The sequence below is a fragment of the Streptopelia decaocto genome, assembly GCF_964273445.1.
Source record: "Streptopelia decaocto genome assembly, chromosome: Z".
NCBI lineage: Eukaryota > Metazoa > Chordata > Aves > Columbiformes > Columbidae > Streptopelia > Streptopelia decaocto.
Genome location: NC_138657.1, coordinates 68,795,904 through 68,819,984, shown reverse-complemented (window position 1 = coordinate 68,819,984; position 24,081 = coordinate 68,795,904). Strand labels below are relative to the sequence as shown.

The following is a 24,081-nucleotide window of genomic DNA, read 5'->3' as shown; positions in this document are numbered from 1 at the left end:
TTAGTTGAGCAGCAATGTCCTGTCACAATGGAGCCGCCCAAATAGGCTTGCCTCTGTGCTGCCAGTTATTTTGCTTCCATTGCTTTAACTACCCGCACAGGGCATTTGCCACCATCCATGAGTCAGTATGCAGTACTGGCCACTTTTCTCTTTTAGCAATGTCCAATGTCAGCTGTATGGCTTTTACCTCTGCAAACTGGCTTGATTCACCTCGTCCCTCACCAGTCTCTGTGACTTGTCATTCTCCAGTAATTCATTATATGGTGGGGCTTCGTCAGCGTGCATCACCTCCTCTTCTTCAGGTGACACTCCAAAATCTTTGCCTTCTGGCCAGTCTGTGATCATTTCTAAGATTACTGGGCAATTAGGTTTCCTGATTCGAGCCCACTGTGTGATTAATGCAATCCGCTTACTCCATGTAGCATCAGTTGCATGATGAGTGGAAGAAACCTTATCCTTGAACATCCAGCCTAGTGATTAGGGTGCCAGGAGGAGCTGTGCTTCAGTACCGACCACTTCAGAAGCAGCTTGAACTCCTTCATATGCTGCCGGTATCTCTTTTCCAGTTGGATTATAGTTGGCCTCTGAGCCTTTATATCCTCTGCTCCAAAACCCTAGAGGTCAACCTCAGGTCTCACCTGGTGCCTTTTCCCAGAGGCTCCAGGTAGGACCATTGTCTCCAGCTGCATGATAGAGCACATGCTTAATATCTTGTCCTGTCTGGACTGGTCCAAGGGCTACTGAGTGTACAATCTCTTGTTTAATTTGTTCAAAGGCTGGTCGTCGCTCAGGGCCCCATTGAAAATTATATTTCTTTCAAGTCACTTGATAAAGAGGGTGCACATTCTGGCTGTAATCTGGCATATGCATTTTCCAGAAACCCACAACACCTAAGAGGGCTGGTGTTTCCTTTTTGCTAGTTGGTGGGGACATAGCTGTTATTTTGTTCATCACCTCTATCAGGATCTGGTGACACCCATCTTGTCATTTAATTCCTAAAAACTGAATCTCTCATGCAGGTCCCTTGACCTCTTGGTGTGCAGCTGGCCCAGGTGGTGGATGTGTCAGAAGCAGTTTCTCTCTCAGGGTGATACTGATGGAACAGACAAACAAACAAGAGGGTTGTGAAAGCTTTTGGTTCCTTAGATGGTCTGGACACAGCTGCACGTCTTGGGTTTGGTATTCTTCACCTGGCCCCGGGAATCTGCTTTGCTGCCTGCAAAGCATTTGGCAGGACAACTCCCTTCTTTTGAAAGGCAGAGGAGCATACAGGAAGAGATTTGGGCAAAGGCAGAGAAAGGTTCTATCCACACCAAATTTAGGCTTTGGACTGTGATCAGAGCCTTCAAATCCGCAGTGCCTGGAGTAGAACAAGGAGGCAACCTCAAATACTTTCTTAGGTTACTCAGAGCTTAGAGGTTTTTTTTTTTCCTGCTATTGCTGCCTAGTTAAATCTAAATAAATGCAAAGGGGGGTCAGTTGTGGGGGAAGCGAAGCATGCTGTGGCAGAGCGGGGGGCACAGCAGCCGGCAGCTTGCTGGAGGTCAATTAGGATTAGCAGCCTGGCATATCTGCTAAGCAGGGAGAGGGAGGGTAGAGGTGGGGCCAGAAACAGGGTTCTTGTGCTGCCAAGAAACAGATGTTATCAATAAATAAACAGAACTGTGGTAGCGCACATTGCGGCCTCGCTGAGAAAGGAATAATGACGCAGGAGCAATTGTGAACCTTTGGAGGTACAACCCATGTTCTGACAGTGAAAAACTGAAACCTGCAGGCAGTGGGATCACTTCCATCCCCTGTGGCTGGACTTGGAAGTGATGACCTCCTTAAAACCAGTTCTAAGGAAATTGTTCTTAAGAGTGTGTTGGGCTCCTACTCTTCCTTAAGGCTCCCTGATTTCTACTCCTAGTAATTAGAAAGTATTTAGACCAAGAAAGGTGGAAAAAACTTCAGCAGACTTCAGAAAGAAAAGTTGCCCCAGAAAGTCCACTGATGGTTTAGTTAGGACAAGCCACAAAATGACTTGTTTAGTTAGGTCATCCCACTTACCTGGAGACAGCACTCTCTAACTGCAGTGTGGGAGAATCTACAGGGCTTGCTGACAACATGGAGTGAAGGGCAATATTGCCAAGTTCTTGGACATGAAAGAGCGATCAGGCTATGCATTTGCTGAGAGCAGGAGGGGTATTTGGTAGATACAGGTAAGATGCTTTCCTACACTTAAAACAATTTCACAGATTTCCAGAGTGTTCTTACTGGATTTACAGTGAGTTTGTGATGTGTTTTATGGCTGTGTATGATAAAACTGGAAATGCTTCTCAGACCCCGTGGCAAAGCACACTGAGACAACACTGTTGTCACCATAGCAAGCTGCAATACAGCAAGGGTGTTATTAGGGGCTCCCTATTCTCCCTGTCAGTTTGCTGGTTGCAGCTGATGAGCTGTGGTGACAGGGAACGTAAGCAGAGACTGGCGGTGATGCGTCCCACAGCCAACACACTATGATCCCTTCTTCCCTTGCCATTTCCTTGTGCTCTGTATGAATAGCTACGTTGTTTTACTGGTCTGAAGAATGGGGCATGTGGAACCATGTAGACAGCTCAGGCAAGGAGGGAATTAGGTCAAAACCTCCATGAAATGGCGCCCTGAATACAAAAGAAAATCATGCTGCAGTATGAGGCTCCTTGGTGTTTGCTGAAGTGATTGTGCACGTTTCTTTACTGACCTTAAACTTGCAGCAGAGCAGCACCAGCAGAGTCAGGAATATCTAACTTCCTTACAGGGAAGGCACATCTGAGTGCAATTGCTAACTCACTAGGTTGAAACTCTGAAAGTAGTTTTAAAAGCAGTCTAAATTTAGGTTTCAAACTCCATCTATAGTAGCCTGAATTTTCCAAATGGACTAGGCATAAAAGCAATCAATATATGCTAATCCTCTTAGTGTCTGAGGTTCAGAGCAGCCAAGCGTTTCTTTCCTGTGAGAAACCCCTACTGGAACAACTTGTATTTGAAATTCTTCACTCTGCTTTTGTTTCTTCCACCCTCTACACCTTCCATCACAGGCAAGCTACTTCTTCTGCCTTTGTTTCTTTGTGTTTTCTCCATCCCATCCCCCGCCCGGCTGATGGTAGGAGGGAAGTATAGCATACATAGGATGATGATTTCTAAACCACATGCTTTACTTCAAGAAACAGGCAAAATAGGAACAGTTTAATTTGCATACAGCAGTCACATACATTCGCACTTGCGGCAGGATTGAAGTAAAATGTTAATAATAGTGAGGACTTCAGCTCCCTGATGGACAAATACAGACCACTGTGGCAGTCTTTGAGTTCCAGTACTAGGCAGATGCTGTAGCTAGTTTCCTAGCTTCCATCTCCTGCTTAGCCTTTTCTCTCATCTCTCTCTCTCTCTCAATGAGAAGTGCTTGTTCTTGCTCCCACTCCTTTAGCTTCTGTTCATGTTTTGCGATGTCTTCCACTTCACATGCTGGCAGCTTTTCCTTGACAAGCTGGGTGGTCAGGGTTAACAGGCTTTCAGATTCAACCTTGCCAAGAGAATGCAGCTTAGAGTACAGCTCCTGTCATAAAAAGGGATTTGGTGGGGAGTGAGAAGGAGAGAGCCAGTCAGTCACAAAAAAATCAGGCACAATCAGCCCTGTAACAACCAATACATAGATGTTTGAATTTAACTATTAACTGGGCTCTACAGGCCAGGTAACTATTTTATCCTAGCTAAATGTTTTGACTGTGGTAGCTGGTATCATTTCTCAAAATGCTAACCTCTAGGAAATTTTTTTGAGCAATAAAACTAAAATAATGAAGTTTCATTTTCACTGGGCATTTAAATTATCTTTATTTTTCCAAGTTCAGTTAATCTGGTATTAACAAAGATCAGCTGACGAGTCAATGTAATCTAACCACCTTGGTTCTGTTTCTTACCTCAAAAATGACTGAACGATTTGCCACACACTGCTACATTAGCAGCCCTCTCAACAGATGCACATCACTTTAAATGCTCTTTTGCTAATGGCATACTAAGTAACTCCCATGATTTTTCTTCCAGACAGTTACCGTGATCTGAGGGCTGACTACGCCTACACAGACTGTACAGCAGTGCTAAAGCAAGCTGTATTTTTTCAGTAATATTCCACACTGAAAGTAAAAGCTTCAGTAAGAAACTGTGCAGTATTTATGTCTTGATCTTTACTTACTTAGATTTCATGTAGCATAAAAATATTAATTCACTTAAGATGATGAATCATCCAGTGATACTATTTCTGGCTTTCTGGAATCTAGCTTGGTGACTCACTAACAATCTGATTAACTGCCTTAAAAGTGCAGATATACAACCAGGAAGGATGTTCCTGGGGGAGAAAGATGACATGGCACTTGCAGATTCTTTACCCTTTGCTCACTCATTAGATGGCAACACATTTTCCTGACTGTTTTTTTATATAAAATATTTTACAGAGCCCAGCACTTGCAAGATATATTTAAATAAAGTATGTGTCCTAAAGAAAAGTACATGTGTGCTCCTTTCCAGGGCCCTTCGAATAAAGCCCATTGTTTTGCATTGCACAATGACGGAAAGAAGATGTGAGGATCATTCACCTCCAAACAAAATGGCAATGCTGGGGCCAGGCAGATATCCAGACTTCCACTCCCAGTTATCACTGGAAGCTTACAGGCCGTGCTGCTGGCCCACAGTGTTCCTCTTACCCAGCCCACGCTGGCAATAACCTGCAAAGACACTGCCCCTCAGGTCCTGTCCCGAGGCTCTGTCCTGCTCTCATGCAGGACACTACCACATTCCCTCTGAGGCCTCTCCATTCCCCCTGCCGTAGCCAACAAAACTGCAGGTTTTGCTGTGTTTTGCCAGGCCCTGGAAGGTTTGAACTGGACAGACAGCAGATTAAAGACTCTTTAAAATGCTAGGCATGCAGGTCGAAGGGGCTTGGGTATTTGGGTCTGTCTGCTCTTTGATCCTATGATAAAGAATGAAAACAAAAACAGTAGCTTTGAAGCTAATGGACTGAAACCAAGCTCAGTAATATTTAGGTGTATTCATCTCTATTTTGTTTCAAATGTCAGTAAGCATACAGTCCATCAGTGAGAAACAGAAAAGCTTGGGTCTGGGGAAGCAACCCAGCAACTATACTCATGTTTACAGATTCAGTTTAAACATAACTGGTTTAGATAATTCAGATTCTCCCTACTAATCACTACCAAACCCTGCTGAAAACAGGGTTTGTGCACTGAATCTAAACAGTATGAAATTGAACTAGAGAAAGGCAACAAACTAGCTACTAGTAGGATCGCTCTCCTAACCCATCACTGGTACCACCGAACTGTTATCTTCCCTGCTCTGCTGTGATACATTAGTGAAACTAATTCAGAAAAGCAGCAGGCTTTATGTCCTGCAGGTACCAAAAGGGCCCATTTTCAAGTAGCTAAATCATTGATTTTTACAAGCAGTCTCTAGGGCTCTGCATGCAGACACTTGGAGAAGGAACACTGCTTTTAGAGAGGGTGTGCCCAGAATTTATGTGATGAAATGCTTGCCCACTGATCACTGATACAGATGGAAGGAATTGCCTGAGGAACACTAATGAGTAGTGAGCCTCAATATATGGGATCTGAAAAGAGGTAATTACAACATGAATGACAGTGTCAGACGGAGAGTCTAAATTACAGCTCTAAAGGGTTTATCTAGAAAGAGCCAAATGCCCTGAAGTCGTGTTTGTTTTAGTGGAAGTGAAGGACATGCTGTCTCTCACACATCATATCTGTTAGGCTGCCATGGCTTTTTCAGGTACTTCCACAAATTGCTGTTCTGTAGGTTGGTATGAGACATGGAATCCAAGTACATGCAAAGAAGCCATGCAGAACAATCTACAGTTCTCGACAGAACTGCATGTCTGGGGCAAATACACTTTTTCTTCCATACCCAGGTGTATGACTTGTGAAGGGACAGAAGAAATTGGTTTTGAGCTCAAGAAGAAAGACTAGGACATGCAGGAGTGGATAAAGTACGACAGAAGCTGTTTCAGCAATGGAAGTGCAAATTCGGTGTTGGGGTTACATCACGTGAGTGGCAGATGACCTGTGCTGAGACAGCAGCTGTGAATGCCAATATCACCGGGTCGCTTCAGAACTGCCACCTTCCCTCAGACTTGTGTGGAACTTCTCCGCCCTGTGAACTAGGCCCACAGGTGTCCAGGGGTGCAATTGGGAAGATGGGCTGCTGCTGGCCTAATGGATTTGAGAAGAGTTGGAGAGCTCTTTCAGGCTTAGCTGAAATGCCATTCTGACTTGAGGGCTCCTTTTCTAATCCAGACAACAAGAATTTGTGGCTTACCTATATATAAATTACTGTTGGGTGCCTAGATGTCGCATGAGGGCTATGTCTTTCCTTATGCAGAGTTAAGCATTGGGACTGTAGTTTGTCAGATCGATATCAGGGTACTCACTACCACACCAGGCAATGCCTAATCTGGGGCTAATTATGGAACTTGTGGAAAGGTTGAGGTGAGGAGAAAAGTACTGCCTTGGCACCAGTCTGTCCTCAGTTTTGACATTTAGGCCTTGTTTTGAGCACTCTGCATTATTTTCTTCAGTGCTAGACAACAGAGAGACAATGAGCAACTCATAAAAACGTCTCATTCCCTCCTTCAAAGGGCACTTGTGTTTACCTAACTCACTGTAATTCATCCAGGCATTAATTAGCACATGCTGTGCGCCCACTGCTTCCCAAACACTTTAATTAAAAAGTTCTAAGTGCCGACAAAACAAGTTTAATATCTAAAGATTAGTGGCAAATAATTTATATAACTAAAAGTAAGAGAAGGGAAAAGTGTGTGTTCGTGAGGTGAAACCACAGGCTACTCGCCTTTTAACTTGAAATTTCTTAAGAAGAACAACTGTCTGTATCCATGACAACTGCCCAAGGTCATGAGAGCAAAAATGGAAACCGATGGGCTATGGAAAGAGTACTGCTCCTGGAACTATAAGCCAGTTAGTTTCAACTTGAGGTATTTGATCTTTACCACAGCACAAAACAGAGAGGATAAAATAAAATGAGATTGTTACATAGCTATGAGATGATAAAATAAAATGCACCCATTATATATAGTAGCTATGCCCTAATGAACAAAATATTTGTGTTTCACATTATCACAGTATCACAGTATGTTTGGGATTGGAAGGGACCTCAAAAGATCATCTAGTCCAATCCCCCTGCTGGAGCAGGAACACCTAGGTGAGGTCGCACAGGAACATGTCCAGGCGGGTTTTGAATGTCTCCAGAGAAGGAGACTCCCCCACTTCCCTGGGCAGCCTGTTCCAGTGTCTGTCACCCTTACTGAGAAGAAGTTTCTTCTCAAATTTAAGTGGAACCTCTTGTGTTCTGACCTAAAGATAAAAGGGAGGTGATATAGCCTTTATTCCCTAGACTGAAATTACAGGATGCAACTTTCCTACTTAATCATAAAATACACAAATGGACAATAAATTCAGGATGGTGTCATGCCCAGTACAATTTATTTTAACAAGCAAGAGCTCACACAAGGTCAGATAATGGATCTCTAACGACATACCACTTTCATGAACACGATTTGGATTTATCATTTTGATGTATGAAAAGTGAAGATAAAATCACAGCAGACAGACAAAAGACAAGTGGCCTTGAGCATTTATGTCTTTGTAGGCTACTGCATCCTGTTTGAAGAAGTTAAAATGTAAGGCGACATCAGTTTCAAAAATGCCAGGTAGGACTCCTTGTGCACTGAGGCGATGTCAGTCTACTAGCCATTATGAGACAGCTTATATATTTTCTAGTATATATTATGGAGATATACTACCGCTTAAAATATTTAGATAAATGCAAATCTCTTACCTTGAATCGGCTGTAGTACTCGGGTGCTTTAGACTGCTCTGTTATTTCTGATTCTGCACACTGCGACTTCTGCTCTGATTCCTTGACTTCTTCAGTCGATTCTGGACCAGGTTTTGCTTCAAGGATAGACTGCAAAACAGTCTCCAGAGCATCAATCTGGACAATTACATTTGTCATTGTTAGCGTAAGTAGTTTGGAAATACAATCTAAGTAACACTATTGTCACATTTACAAACAACTTCATGAGTTACCATGTATTTTGAGATGACTTCTGTTTCTGATAAAAAGAAAAACAAATTCTAAAAAGAAATGGGACTTATTGTTGGAAAAATTTTGTTCTACCTTGGGACCTTTGACATTGGACATTAAATCCCAGCACCAAAACAACTCTTCCACCTCCTGTCAGCAGTAAAACTCACCATGACTCAGATGCTGACTGATATTTGCAGACATGTCAGGCATTAGATTAATGTCTCCTCTTGGCCTGATATCAGGCCATAATTGCTAACACTAAATGGTAGCCACAGTGATACCAGCACTAGCATGATATACAATCACATATACATCTAAGTAAGATACTACTATGGAATGTTTGAACTATATAACCTCTAACAGACAAACAATACCTCTTTGGTGAAAATAAGCAGGGAAATCAACCTATTCACAGAATCACAGAATGTTAGGGATTGGAAGGGACCTCAAAAGATCATTCAGTCCAATCCCCCTGCTGGAGCAGGAACACCCAGATGAGGTTACACAGGAATGTGTCCAGGTGGGTTTTGAATGTCTCCAGAGTAGGAGACTCTACAACCTCCCTGGGCAGCCTGTTCCAGTGTCTGTCACCCTCACTGTGAAGAAGTTTCTTCTCAAATTTAAGTGGAACATCCTGTGTTCCAGTTTGTACCCATTACACCTTGTCCTATCATCGGTTGTCACCAAGAAGAGCCTGGCTCCATCCTCGTGACACTCACCCTTTATATATCTGTAAACATTAATGAGGTCAGCCCTCAGTCTCCTCTTCTCCAAGCTAAAGAGCCCCAGCTCTCTCAGCCTTTCCTCATACGGGAGATGCTCCACTCCATCATCTTTGTTGCCCTGCGCTGGACTCTCTCCAGCAGTTCTTGAACTGAGGGGCCCAGAACTGGACACAATATTCCAGATGCGGTCTCACCAGGGAGCATTCATTGCTATCATTAGTTTGATAATTTAACAGTAAAAATGGAAATGTAGGCATATAATATACTGGTATAGGTATATTTTTAATGTCTGGGACACCCCCATTTTCTTCATGCTTTTGTCTTTCAATGTGGGAGAGAACCACCTTCTTCTAGTCTAATTGCAGTTGTATCAAAAGAATGCATTAGCTTCACTAAGAGACTTGGTAAATTATTTCCGTGTGCATTGCTGATAGAAAAGATGGAATTGCTATATGGATGCTGCTACTACTTTGGGAATAACAGGATCTCTGTAACTAGAATTACTGGATGGAGGTTGCCTGCATTTTGAAGCTCAGCTTTTACAAATCCAAAGATCTGTTATCCTATCCTTCCAAGAATCCTAATTTTGAATGTTAATCAGTAGGATGAAATAACTCTGTGAAAACTTTGAATCTGTGACACTTTCTCCAAGCAACAGGGATCTTGATACTTATGGTTTCATTTTCTTAGCATAAGTATATAATGCTAAATAATGAAAATTAGGCTTATTTGAAATAGCATTCTTGACACTGAAATGTAATTTTAAACTAGCTATATTGAAACAGGACGAAGTAAGCAATGAATTCATAACTATATGCTTGGAAATGCATACACTCATTTTGAGTTTCTCAATCAAAAAAAACCCAAATTTGTCTTGCTTATTCAGAGTTAAACAAAATAGCACAATACTAAAACAGCATTTCTATTATTTTATTATGATAGTAATGGCAGAGAGAAAAGAACACCCTGCTAGTCAGAAGTGGATGGAAGCTTGAAGTCTGAAAGAAAAGCGACAGATAACTGGCCAAATCACTTGAAAATGTTTACACCACAACTGCACAGTTTAAAAAATTAATTTGAAAACTTCCCTTTTAGATAATGAAATTTACTCAGCCAGAAGATACTATTACATTTTGCAAAACAACCTAATTTGCAAAACCAGGGCAGTGTCTTTCTCAGTAACTCTGCGATTGTGCAGGCATACAAGAATAATGATTTATAACATGGCCCATACCTCTCAGTGCTATGATATGGATTTCCAAGACTGCACAGTGATCAATCTAGTCTTGCCTGAGAGGGACCTGCGGTACTACACGAAAAAAGGGTTTATGGCACCTGAGGTTCTTACCACCCTATCTGCTGGCGAATTTAGTGGAAGCTGACTGACCTCAATATTGACATGGTCAATACTTCACCCTTAGGAATATTGCATTTTATCTGGAGACAGTAATTAAAAACACCCTTTATGGATTTTAATAGTAAAATCTTAATGAGCATTTAGGTAGGGAAGATCAGATGATGCCAATCAACACACTGTAATTACTTTATACCAGATAAGGATATGGACCAACACGTGTTTTTGTCTTCCTTTCTGCATTGGGGTCACAGAAAAATTATTTTGATAATAGCAAAATATCCAGGTCTGCTCTTGGTCCTCAGGTTGGCGAAACATAGGTAACTTGCACTACTGTTAATATACTGCTACCTAAAATCCAAATGAGGCCCAGTATAATTTCAGGGAAGTTTCTGTGCAGCTCTCACAGTTGTTGCTTTTTGGACTCTACTACTGGATTTGTACAGAGACAACAGCACGTGATCAGCAACAACCTTATTTTGTAAGTTCTTAAAGGACAGATGTGATTAAACCCTACAGCTTTATTTGTTCACTGAACAAAGTAAAAAGTGTTTCTGCAAAGAAATATCGCTAGGTATTACCACTGTTTACTATTACAGTATCAGCACACAGAAGGACGGGACCTTCCATAGACACAGATGCAGCCTTGTTCTAACAATAAGGTGTTCACCCACAACCCAGAACAAGCTGAGAAGTTCCTTAATTTTTCTAGGGTTTCTAAGAAGGGAAAATTCGCAAGCGTATTAGGCTGTTTCTCAGACTTGGAGTAAGGATGAAATCCCCAATACCATACACCCATAGAGGTAACATTTTGGTGGAAGTTCAGATGTGATCATTCCTTGCACAGTCCAGTATTACACAGAGCTGCTTCTGAGTTTGGAGCAATAGGAAAACCTGCTAAGTAGTGCCCAGGCAAGGTCAAGGGAAATGCAGACACTGCAAGCCTAATAGTGATGCTAACAAAAGGGAGATTCCCATCACCAGAGACACTGTCAGGAAAGACTACCAAGAAGGGGAGATGAGACCTCAGTGCTCCAGACGATGTGGTGGTGCTTTCCTAAATTACTCCTCCTAAGCTGGCTGATTCCAGGATCAGCCTGAAGCACTCCTAAGCCCTAAGTCCCTTAGTGCTGACCTGGTAAATGGACTGAATCTATCCATCTGTCCCAACTGAAGGACTACAACCCTTCTAGAAATCATTGTGTACCTTTTTTGGACTTGTATCACTCAGAGCGGTATCATCTCAGAAGGCACAAAATACATGGAATTAGCCAGGAGAGGAACAAGATGTGACGTTTCATTCTCACTGCTATGAAATACGTTTCTAAGGGAATTCAAAAGCTTGGGAAACAATGGTTATCTTCCCATCCTTATAGCTATATGCTTGCTGTGATACAGACCCAGGTGTCTCTACAGGGAGGGAAAGGCTCAGGAAACATACTTAGATGGTTTGTGGCAATAGCAGACACTTATTCCCAAGGACAAGCCAGTAGACATCCTCACTGGCTCATCAACTGAAGCAGTGGTTCTGTTGTAAATATTTCTTTCTCTGCTGTCTTCCAGACCTCTGAAGTATTGCTGGGCCTGTAAAGGTCTGGTATCTTCCCATTAACAAGGCTCAGGATTCACAGGTTTTACTAGAGATTGGTTTGTACAAAATTCCCTGTGTTCAGCACGTTATAGCTTTCATACTTACAGCTTCTTTGCAGATTTTGCTGTCCCCTGACAATGAAGCCACATTCTCCATCACTTGCAAGGCTCTATTCAAGTAACCAGGTGTCCACATCAGTGGCATTAGATTGTATACAGCTCTTAGCCCTTCATTCACCTCCACTTTCCCTGTGATAAAAATAATTTAGATTTAATACTTCAACATTGAGTCCTAATGGAATCCATATGGGTTAGCTCTGTTGAGAGTAAGTGTCTGGGCTTCTGTGGTAAAAACAACATGCTCTTATACAAAGCTGCTCTGACAGAACTGCGATTACCCTATTTTGTTAAGGTTCCTTCTTTTTGCCCAACTTCATGGCTATTATATGTTTGTTCCTGGTTCATTCCCACTCCTCCTCTTCCCCCACCTCACTATAAATTTTGTCCAGATGGGAAAGAGGAGATGTGGTCAGGTTTTCTGGTTGTCTGGCAGTTCTAACAGCAGCTCTGAGCAGGATGTCAGAAGACCTCAGACAAATGGTTCCTTAGCCTTCAGGGACCAACTATGCAGCATGTGTGCACTAAATTTGAGGCTCTGGACTCACCTCTGTGGCTTTCAGGCTCTATTCACATATGTCTCATGGTCAAACTGTATGGTATTTACAGCATCTGCTCTGGCTAACTATACAGCTTATTAGCCCTATTTGTCCTGGAGTTTCCCAAGAGGAAATAGAGGAGATCTGCCAAAATGAAATTTGAGTTCTCGATTTAGAACACTCTGTGCAAGAAGGTCTTCACTGACTTTAGCAGGACCTGTGACGTGCAGCATCATTGCCAATGTGGCTTTTCTTCTGACAGTAATTGCTAGAGAACACGAAACTCCTACATAATAGAGGAAATGTACATCACATTGCATTTGGTGAGTACTAATTTACAGTGATTGTTGCTCTAACATCTCTGTTTTGTCACTGACAATGTAAAAAAATAACACCACTTCAGGGTAGTTGATGAGGGTCATATCCAAGTGCCCAATCTAATTGGCACTCTGGCTATAACAACACAAAACTACGAAATGCACCTTGCCCTTCTTCATATGGAAAAGTTTAGGAAAAGCAAGGTAATAAGTGCTCAGACAAAGCTCATGGACTGTAGCTGAATTAAAATAGCTGAGGTGCTTGAGGCCACTCTGTGCCCATAGTCATCTTTCACTCTCTCAGAGGTCGGTTCCATTAGTGTTGGCAAGACTGTGGAATACGTGACATAACAGTAAACAGCTTTTGATCTACTGAATGTCGATGTCATGGAACAAGCATTACTGCTCACAGACAACAGTGAAGTGCATTTCTGAAATATAGCCACTACTCAACCAAACTATATGGCACAAAACCCATCCCCAAACTGAATGCCACTGGACAACAAAGTCCCTGTTTGTATCAGTATCTCCACTGGATAACAAACTACAGCTCTATGGAAAACTCTGCTTTCAAATTTTCACATTTATCCCTCTTTTTGACTGAAAACTAGTTTTTTTGTCTAATGGTCATGATAAATCAGAATCACCATCCTAACTCTGCCAGCACATGTTGTATTTCAAGGCCACATTTTAAGAACAAGTCCACTGTTTCTTACCCTCAATAAATTACAGAATAAAATATAATGCCGCAATGGAACAATTGCGTAATCATAAATTCTAAATTAATTTATTGCTTTCAGGTAAATAATCATTTTGCAGAGAAGGACAAAAAGTATTTGCACTTTAGTCCTATAGAGGTTAGAGGAAATTCAAGAATTACTTATTCTTCTTCCTCATTTCTCTTCCATTCAATTCCAGATGTACTCTGATCTAACTGTAGTTTAATAATACAGCATATTATTAGAAGCAAAGACACCTTAACAGATGTAGGATAAAAACAGTGCTATCTGCTGTTCACAACAGAAACAATAACTTTACAGTGAGCAGCAAATGTTCTAAACATAGTTTTTTTGCAGACTGTGATCTGCAAACTTCTGGTAGTTTTAAGAATTGTTTTAAGAAGCTCAAAAACTCTAAGAAACAGAGTCTATTGCCCATAAACTTGAATTTGTTTTACGGAACTCTGTACTTTTTATTTTTGAAAATTTGTTGGTCCATAAATAAACCAACCCTACTGTTCCGCAAGAATGTCTTATTTGTTTCAGCTGCCAACCTAATCCTGCAAGGAGCCCTGAAGCAGGTTCTGAATCTATCTGATAAAGTGCATACAATTCAAATCAGTATTATCCTCCAGCATTACAAAACAAATTCAGTCTTAACTCTGAAAGTATTCCACTATTTCTGCCTTTTTTTTAACCTTAGTCTTCTCCCTAATTACATTTTATTGAAATAAAGATGCCAATTTAATTCAGCCACTGAAGATGAGATGGAAAAGATGACTGTTAGGGAGGTAAAACTTACCAAGGAATGCATAGCCATAGAGCTGGGAGCTAAAACCCAGAGTGCTTGTTTGCTTTAAACCCGTAAGCAATAGCGATGCTCCAAGATTTCTCTCCTCTTCCCACTGCAAATAATGTAAACTAAGTAAGTGTTACTTGACAAACACAAACATAAAATGTCAGCAGTCAAAGACAGCACACGTGGCTCTCATCAGATGTCTCAGCAATAAACTAAAGAATCATTAAACATGTCCAGTGCTCAGTCAAAGTATATATATCCTAATGAATAGTACACTTCTTATACTGAAGAACATGTCTCTTTCTAGAAGACAGTAAAATCTGGGTGGATGAGATTTTGCATGGAAGTCAATCAGTGCATTTCCTTCAGGACAGAGGGTTACACCGATTGACACTGGACAAACTCTGCCTCTGTCCTGTATGTTCTAACACCTGCTTCAGGCTAACACTGCTGAAGAAAAAAATTAGATGGCTTCTGTACCAGAGCAGCCCTTTCTTTCAAGCATATGGTAAGATCCGTGCTCCACTATCCCTCACTACAACAGGAAAATACTGAGAGAACAACATGCTGCTAAAGGCAGCACAGTCCAAAACCTCCACTGTGAAAAGAACATGTGCAACTCACCAAGATCACTGTATGCCCCAGGATTAAATGTGCAGCTGTCTCTACAGCTAGAGATAAGTACCAGCTGTCTGAGCCAGACCACCAGTAGCATCCTATCAGTACATACATTAAAATCGTGAGTAGTGTGAACTTATTTTGCTATGGGATAGTACAGCACATTTTTAAAGACCAGAGGAGCACAGTCATCAAGGATAAATATCTCTTCACTGCAAGTGAAAGGAGCTGAAGAACTCCCATTGTGAAGAAAACGAGGGAAAGGAAGATATAAAAGGGCACAGATTGGAGGAAGCCTGACTCTCTAAAACATGGATGTTGTTGCCGGGTACTTCAGTATCTTATTACCTTATGACCTGAAACAAACATCCCTGGTGAAAGGAAGAAGCCTTCTGAAAAATTCCCTGGGTTTGACCTTCTGGTTTAAGACATTATTCAGAGATATCTTTTGAAGGTGCGGCATTTTTTCCTGTTTCCATTTGGGTCCTACATGAATTTGCATGCTATCATCTGATACAAAATAACATCACCTGACAGCCAGGCAAGGTATTTGCCTGACCCAGAAAAGGGATACAAAGGGATCGGGCTGTTTCCTTCTAAATTCAGCACTCCAGCTGAAAGTTATAGGAAAATGAGATGCAACCAGAAAAACAGAGCTCTTACCAGTCTAGGTTCTTTTGGGCGTTAGCCCATTTGGCTTCAAGAGCTAGAGGAACTGCAAGGACTTCATGTTAACATGTTTGCAGTAGAAGGCAACAATCACACTGATTGTTTCTAGCTGTCAAGGAGGAAACTTTCCAGTGAGAGGCAAGAATGTCCCGGCTTTCAGTGTTGTTTATAATAGCAGAAAAAAGAAAGCTCTGTATCACCACTGCTATACGCACTAAGGACTACCATGGTCACATTGGCCAAGATTCGGCTAGCAAAGTCAAAAAACATTTCACTAGGCTGTAGGACCCTCAGCAACAGCCAAAGGCCTCTCTGCAACAGTATACTGTCTGACCTGTCCCACATCTTGGGAAAAGGGAATGGGCATCGTCAGAAGCAGCTGAGCAGATCTCATAACTCCATCTACCCCCACACTTCTTAAATCAAACACAGAAAATTGGTACCGAGCAGTATGAGGTGTTGAATGGTATGCTGTATGGTGTATACATATAAAAATATGGGTTATTGCTGGCTTTGGATGGGGTTATTTAAAAATGCATATGAAACAGGTCACAGCTATTTAAATATGCTTGTGTTAAATGTGTCTTATGTCCACATCACCCTTGCTTGCATGTTCAGCTTTCATGAAGCGCTACACATATTGACAAGTGCTAGTCTTTGCAGTGAGGATATACAAACAAGACAAACAGAGTTGGAATATGAGATCTTGGTTCCCCTGCTTTTCATATACAAGTGATCACACATATTTGAATTCTGGGGAATGAAGAAGAATACAGGACAGGGCAAAAGCACATCTGTTTTCTATAGTGAACTCTGAAATTACAACCCAATTCATTAAAACCTTTACACACCTGTAAAATGCATTTTGGAAGATGCTTCATGTAACACAAATAGAGACTTCAAAGATTTTAATTGTGGACAACAACGTGCTATTGAAGGCTTGTGCCAAACCATGTTAGAAGCAGCTGTCTAAAGTGATGGACATGGCAGAGCCCTTTCCTGGCACCTAACTGAGCCCCTTCTGTAAAGGAAGAATAAAGCCACTTCCAAGAGCCTGAACTGTCAAATTGGCCTTAAGCAAGAGAGAGATGTGAATAAGAAATGTCCAATCTTTGAAGACAGGAGAGATGTAATAAATTCAGTTTTAAAACAAATACATGTGGAAACAATACTCTTAAAGACAAATGGGATAGTAAAAATCCTGGTGAAAATGCATCACCTTTAACAAGCTCCAATGGTGAGCAATGTTCACCTCAACACTGTCCTGTGCAACAGGTGAGAAAGTTTTTTGTGTTTACTGGTACAGCCCTCTTTGATCTGAACTGTCATTTCATAATCGTCCAATGGGCATAATTACATCTGAAAATCCCAACACACCCTCCCTTTCAGAGAAAGGAGCAAAAGGAGTGACAAGTTATTTGCTGTCTTTCATATTTTCTTGTTCATTTATTTATTTTTTTTCCTCTCTTCTGCATTTATTTTTTCCAGGTAAACTTAGGAGAAATAAAACATAACTGAATGCCAAACCAACTGCACCATGACACTAAGAAAGAGAGGCTCTGTGTATCATTTTTACTGTGGTCAGCTTACCGTACGTTCAGACTTAGTTGCCAGGTACTGGTACAAAACATAGAGAGAAAGAAGCTGTGTTGAGACTTCATCAAAACTTTCTTGCAGCATGATTTCTGTTACTACTGACATAGCATCTATGGAGGAAAACAATACATAATCAGCAAGTGCAAACTGACACATCTCTCTTTTGCATCCACTGCTGTTCACTGATACTTCACCGTTGTAGTATGTTTTCAAGCAGCTAGGAAGAAAGTTAAAGATTTCTTATTACTAGCAGTATAGATTTGGGTTACTCACACTGTGACAAGGAAGAATGGGTTGAGTAGCATGAGCCCACAGCAAAGGAGCTTTCTAAACTCACCTCAGCTCTAAACTCTTCACTGGTTCTTCTTTGCTCAGCCCTTCAATCATTAACATTAAAAAAAAAAAATCTCTAAAAATGACTTCTTTGTTCTTGTGTTGAGATTACAAACAAGAGAAGACCAGCTTAAATTCACTGCCCTTAAGGTGACAGGAGAGTACAGCGAAGCAGAAATACTGTCACAGATCACCCACAGCACTCCCTGTATTCAGCCAGCAGTGCTCTGGAGGAGCTCCACAGGGAGTTCCAGTGACAGTCCCTGCCAGGAAGGACATCTAGTTAAACAAAAGGCCTAGAGCTTGTCAGAGAAAATAAATATGGATGGAATAGAGGGAATTCTCAGATAGGGGAGTTCTCAGAATGAAGTATGTATTAATTTGCCACTTACCAAAACCTTCACAGAAATAGCAAAACCTTCAAAATAAAGCTACAGACAAGTCCTTCTGCAATTCTATTATCCCTTTCAGTTATTTGTTTTACAAGAGGCTTAGGCAAAGAAAAGCTCACTGCAAATCTACAGTAACAGAAAACCTGCAGTGAAATGAAAATCTTAAACATTTGTCATCAAAGCTGAGAGGATTATTCATCTGAACATTTAAACAGTCAACAGGGCAAGAAAGGCACCTCAACACAGCAATTCATCACAGCTGGCTCTCTGGAGTGATCTTAGATAAAAAGTTCAGTTTAGATGTATAGATTTGTGAATAGGTAAATGTAGGAAAATGCAACATGCATTTTGATTCTTGTAACACTCTGATTGTCGCTAGTAATTCCTATGATCTTGTTAGTACATAAGCTGGACTTGTAAAAATTGAAGAAGTTTACACCTGAATGGGATTAATCACAGTAGAAACTCTGTGAACTGCACATGTTTAAAAACTATATAATGAATAAGAACACAACAAAAATGAGATATAAACATGCAGAAAAGTAGTTTAAAGAAGGAAGGAGAAGGTGTGTTTTTACTGTGACTTCAGAGGAAATATGGCTAAAGGGTTTTAATTCACATAAAGGCTCTGCACATTTAAGAGCATACAACTGAGGATGCAGAATTGGTACATATTTTCTTACCTTCATATTTCTTCTGCTTTATAAAGCAATCCAACAAAATATTAAATGTAAAATTATCTGGAAAAATTCCATACTGAACCTGAGGAGAAGAAGGAAAAATATCACTGCGAAAATCTGCTGTTTAAATCTTCCCAAGCATAGCGCTGCAGGTATCAGAAAGATCAGAACAACGGCATTGCACATGGGTGCAATGTGACAGTCAAACAACACAACGAGATTAGCACAGCTCCTGCAGTTTAGGCGTTCTAACTTTTGATGTACTGGATTTGTTCTGGCACTTTGGGACCAGGAGCGGCACTGCCTATCAGGTTTTTATGTCTCTCCTGCATCTAGCATGTTTTGGACACCAGCACTGTTTAAAAACAAAAAACTTCCTGGGAAAGAAGAGTAAATAAAAGCTGTAAAGGGCTTTAGCTGAATTCAAGTCCAACATTAATTTTTGTCTTGACAAATAAATGTCTGAACTTAAAACCAGAGTCTACAGACCTGGCTGCAACAGGAACTCCAGGCAGCCACACTTGTCTCAAAAAGCTGATCAAATATTCTTGGCTTTTCCTTGTAAAAACTTACCTTGTTTTTTAATGTGTATAAGGCTTTGTCTTGTGCACCGTATTTTAAGCACTGTCTGATCCAGCTGTGGATGGTCCAGTCTCTCAAGTACCAGCAATTTGGACTATGCCGAAACCTAAAGGATGATAAATCGTCCAGGCGACAACATGACTCTCCACTATCACAAAAACAAATTCTATAAACAACAACTAGGCATTTCAGAACCCTTGTATTTTACGATCTCAAATATAAATCTGTCTTTGCAGTGAATTATTGCTTTCAAAGCTTTGATATACTTTAACAGTGCGTATGAAGGAGGAACCTTAACTCTTTACAAATGCATTGTATTTTAAACTTACCACTTCCGAGAAAGCCTACTGCTTTTCCCCAAGAAGAATACCATAAAATAATAGCTTGGCACATTTATGAAGAACAAGACTGCCACAGACACTGTAGTACTTCTTAACCTGCCCTTCCAATTGTGTCACATTGTATTGTTGCTAGTCTGGTCAAAAAGGAACACTGCTCGGTGACTGACAACACAGCAAGTATCAGAATTACATCAAAATGTGTATCTAGTGTTTCCTACCCTTGACTTAGAGAGTCATGCCTCACCTCAAGCCCTGGAGAATTCATTGTGCCTCACCGCAGCCCAGCAATGGCTGGGCTGCTGCATGCTCCTCGTGCACTGAGAAATGTTTCACCAGGAGGGGCAAACTTTGCTCCCCGAGCTGCATGGTTCCCCCCAGATGTTTCTTTAACCTGCTCTGAGGTAGCTCAGGCCATGTCTTCAGCAGTGTGCCTGGGCAATCCACTTCAATGCTCAACTGATTTGTAAAATCAAATACTTTTAAGTTTAGCCTCTTCTGTTTCATCCTTATTCAGTCATATGCACTTTGCTCTGTAGCTAGAAAAAAGCTACAAAAAGCATATGGGGCTTTACCTTTGGCAAAGACTCAAAAACCAATTAGGAGCTGTTGCCTTGGTTCTGGGCTGAATTTCACACCCCAGTGTGAAGAGATGCTCACAACCTTTCCCAGTTCAAACTGTAAGCACGAAAAATGGGCTCAGTCCCCAGCACAGAAGTGACTGCCACCTCCTGTAGAGAACGACGATGACTGCGGCAGGCTCGTGTGCAGATGCTTGCAGCCTCAAGCCAAGCTGCAGCACCATTTAGAGGCAGGGCTGGCTCTTCCATCTGAGTGAGCATGCTTTCCAGAACATTTATCAGATTAACGTGGCCACCAACTCTCTTTCCCCCTCAGTGAATCTCTGCGTATTGCATCCCACAGCTGAGGGCTACATGGATGACCAAGCCTGGAAAAGTAACTGCAGCCTAGAGAGACTTCAGAATGCAGAAGACATCCGTGCCAAAAGCAGAGCTAAACAACTACACAAAGTCTAAATATACTGGTTTTGTAAGTGGCATATGAAATATCCCCATTAAATTAGAATTTAACAGGAAAAAAGAAAAAGCATGCTTCGAATATTAAATTGCAAACATTCATTTTGTTGCTCTAATTGCTTTCCATTTTCTTCCCTCTGGAGTTCAAATATTTGGAACAACAAGAACATATATTTGCTTTCATCAAAGTCCTGTTTCACTAATGCTTACAGGAAGCATCAATTACAGGCATTTGGATTTAATCATATTTTGATGAAACAATTATCTAATTGCTACAGACTGTTTCACCAGCCATTTAAGGTGGGTCAGAGTGCAACACCAGCACACAGTAATAAAGCTGCCAGCATCATCTAAAGTCGCTTCATTAAAGGGTTAATATTGTTCCACAAGTGGAAAACAACAGACTTGTCTTACAAAAACATCACACTCTCAAAGACTTTGGTTTTTTTTATACACTCCTTGGGATCATTTCTAAAAATTAGTTACACAGGAGGGAAGCAAACATTTAAAACAGACAAACAAACAAATAAACAACTAAACCCCAAAGGTTTTAATGGGTTTGAATATTCACCCTTTTACAGCACCATAATTATTCTCTTGAGTACAGCCAAGTCAGAGAGAGCATTCCAATATCTCCTGTACCTTGGGAATGCTACAGTCTACTGTAATGGTGAAATGCTTCTAGGTTTCAAATTTAAATTGTACTCAGACAGTAAAAGGCCTAACAGGGATGCAATGTGGTGCAACGTGGTTTAGAAACAGGATGAAACGCATCCTCAATTAGCACAAGTTTCTGGAATCGATATGCACAAAATTCAGAGGCATGTTATAAAACTCTTAAAAAAAAAATGTTTGCATAACCTTTGTAGGGCTGGGACTGATTCGACTGTGTGTGTGTGTTCACATACAGAAAACCACAGCATCTGCCAGATACAATTACTGGATGTTTCTGTTAACAGCCTTACACTCGGACCAGGTATCTACTGTGCTAGGTACTATGTAAACAAAAAGCAAACAGATTCTCAGCCAAAGATTCTTCTAGTTAATTCTAACAACTAATTACAAAAGAGTCGCTTGGGAATGAAGAAAGGGGACTGGTGCCAAAATTGCTGTCTCCAAGTCAACAAGAATGTGATACATATGCATGTACATGATACCTCAACACTACACACTTCCATTAATCCACGATGTGGCAGAAGGAGAATTTGAAGTGAAAGGGAAACAGGTACACTGCAATCTTTAATTGTTTCTGACCCATACAGAGCTGGAGTGAACTCTTGTACTAGCTGAGAAGAGAAGCCAACAGAGAATCTGTTTTTACAGCTAACTTAGACAAACTAACCGTTGGGGCAGACATTTTTATTTGAAAGGGAATCAGAGAAAGGAGATTGCTGGTCACTTTGACAAGCATTAATTTCTTCTTCCTCCTCCTTCTCCATGAAAAACAAACCAGGATATAATTAAGCAAGGCAATATGTTCGGGGACAGATGAACAGACAGAAGGAAGCTGAAACTACAGAAAGCAGAAGATTCAGAGTGAATTAAATAAAGGAAGCCTCTAGCAATTGCTGTGTGTTTAATGGAAAGACCAGGAGGTTATCTTGCAGACGTCTGCTGCTGAAACTCATTTTTCTGAGAACTAATAAAAACCTGAGAAGCACGAGATTCTTATAACGTGTTCAGAGAAGACAAGAAGCATCATCCATGATAGTATTAGGGGAGCTCCCTGTTGGTACATTTAAATGTTAATGGCTAAAGAATCAATATGGCCATCCTCCTAGTCACTGTGCTGAGAACATCTGTCCCCACAGGGAACAAAAAGAGAAATATCTGTAAGACAAGGAGTTCCTGAAATGTCAAGATCACTGTGACTCTAACAGCATACGGCGCAATGGTACTAGAATTCCCCTTATTTTGGAAAATTGTTCAAATGATGCAGTCTAGAAACTTGGTTTTCCTCAAACTATTGCTTTGTACTTGCAAAATTATTATTATTATAACTTGGAAGAGATACAGTGAGTGTACAGCTTCCGTGCAAGGCAACCAGAACATTTTTTACCAAGCAAGTGCACACTCACTTTTGCTCACAAACTGGCCAGCACGTTGGTCTAAGCATACATTTTTAGTTTTCTAACTTCCTGCACAAGGCCTTATTGCTCGTTATCTACAGCAGTGCTGAAGGACTCATGCTGTATTAAAGAAACCGAACAATGGAAAAGTTTATCAGATACTGAGACTGCTTTAAGGAGTGCTCTACTTATACAGCAAATACGACTTCTGTTGGTGCCTTATCATACTGCAGAAAAGCTGAGTTACTTCCCTTCTTCATTTATTTTAAATGGTCTTCGAAATTTGTTTGGTGCCATCAAGTGGTGATACACTCTAGTGCTGCTTTCACATACCTTGTAATCTCAAGGGAAGAAATACAGCAACCCTGAGAGCAAACAGAAGCACCAGGATGCTGTGTTTGGCATAGGGACGTTCACTGCTTTGGGGACAGTCACAAATGAAGAAGGTGGTGAAGGAAAATGTGCTGGATTACAGAAGAGCAAGCACTGCAGCAGCAATACACTATAATGAAGAGCTCTGCTGTACGGGGGGAAAGCCAGCTCAGCAGATCTGTTCTAATTCTTTGCTTAGACAATCAGAAGCTCCCATTTTGCACTCTGTGGCTTTCTTAAGGGCGGATACAACACGTGCCACTGCCAGAGGCTATCCTTCTGCAGTACAGTATTATTCGTTTTTCCCCATCTGTGAAACACAAAGAAGAGTCCCCTTCCTTTCTCCAACGTTGTCTGAACTAATGAGAAAGTATTTTGTAAAGATCTACACATCCAGTGTAGAACCTTATGATCTCTTGGGCTCCAGATTTCTTCAAGACTTCCTACATTTCACCTGCAATTTGCTTTGCTAACGTTGCATTACAATACATAAAAAATTGTTCTTAAATAAAACCTCTTCTACTATAATGTTATTTGCTGTTCTTATGTTTTAGAGATTCCTATACTGTCTTCTGCCATATTGCAATGAAGTGGAGAAATTAACAACACAAAGACACTGAGTAATCTCCATTCTTTCATTATTTCTAATATAGATAATTTAGATGTGTTATTCTGCTTTCCTCAGAGCTAAAACCAAAAAGGTTTCATATGTTGCTAGTCCTCTTGTAGGACGTAGTCCAGGAAAGGAAGGAACCTAGTTGGTGGTAGTCACTGTAATAAATTCCTGACACTTATACTTCAGATCTCTTTTACTTATTTTAGAACTATAAAGTAATAGAGGTTTCCATGTTCATTTGCTTTAATCAGAAGGGGAGAGTGCCGGATTTCTTCTCATCCACTTAAAATTCTAAAAATTCCTGAAGCAAAATGTAAGGAGACTTAAAATGAGTAAATATCATGAGAAATGTCTCTGCGAGCCAGGAAGAAGCTCTCACAAAGGAATGAATCCAAAGCCACTGCACATTTTACACAAGTCATACAGGGCTGTGAAGCTCCTTGGCAATGCCATGGTTTTTTTTCTTTCCTG

The 24,081-nt window shown here is 40.9% G+C and overlaps 1 protein-coding gene across 1 annotated transcript in view; it reads right to left on the bottom strand.

Moving 5' to 3' along the window:
- Positions 1-3,153: 3,153 nt before the first annotated feature.
- MRPS27 (mitochondrial ribosomal protein S27) overlaps positions 3,154-24,081 on the bottom strand; it is a 47,267-nt gene continuing 26,339 nt past the window's right edge. Inside the window, exons 5-11 of the mRNA XM_082075511.1 lie at positions 19,170-19,284; positions 18,600-18,678; positions 17,186-17,301; positions 14,312-14,414; positions 11,924-12,066; positions 7,897-8,052; positions 3,154-3,580 (exon numbers count right to left, since the gene is read on the bottom strand). Of these exons, the coding sequence (XP_081931637.1) occupies positions 3,341-3,580; positions 7,897-8,052; positions 11,924-12,066; positions 14,312-14,414; positions 17,186-17,301; positions 18,600-18,678; positions 19,170-19,284 (952 nt within the window). The 3' untranslated portion in view covers positions 3,154-3,340. The remainder of the gene's footprint in view (positions 3,581-7,896; positions 8,053-11,923; positions 12,067-14,311; positions 14,415-17,185; positions 17,302-18,599; positions 18,679-19,169; positions 19,285-24,081) is intronic.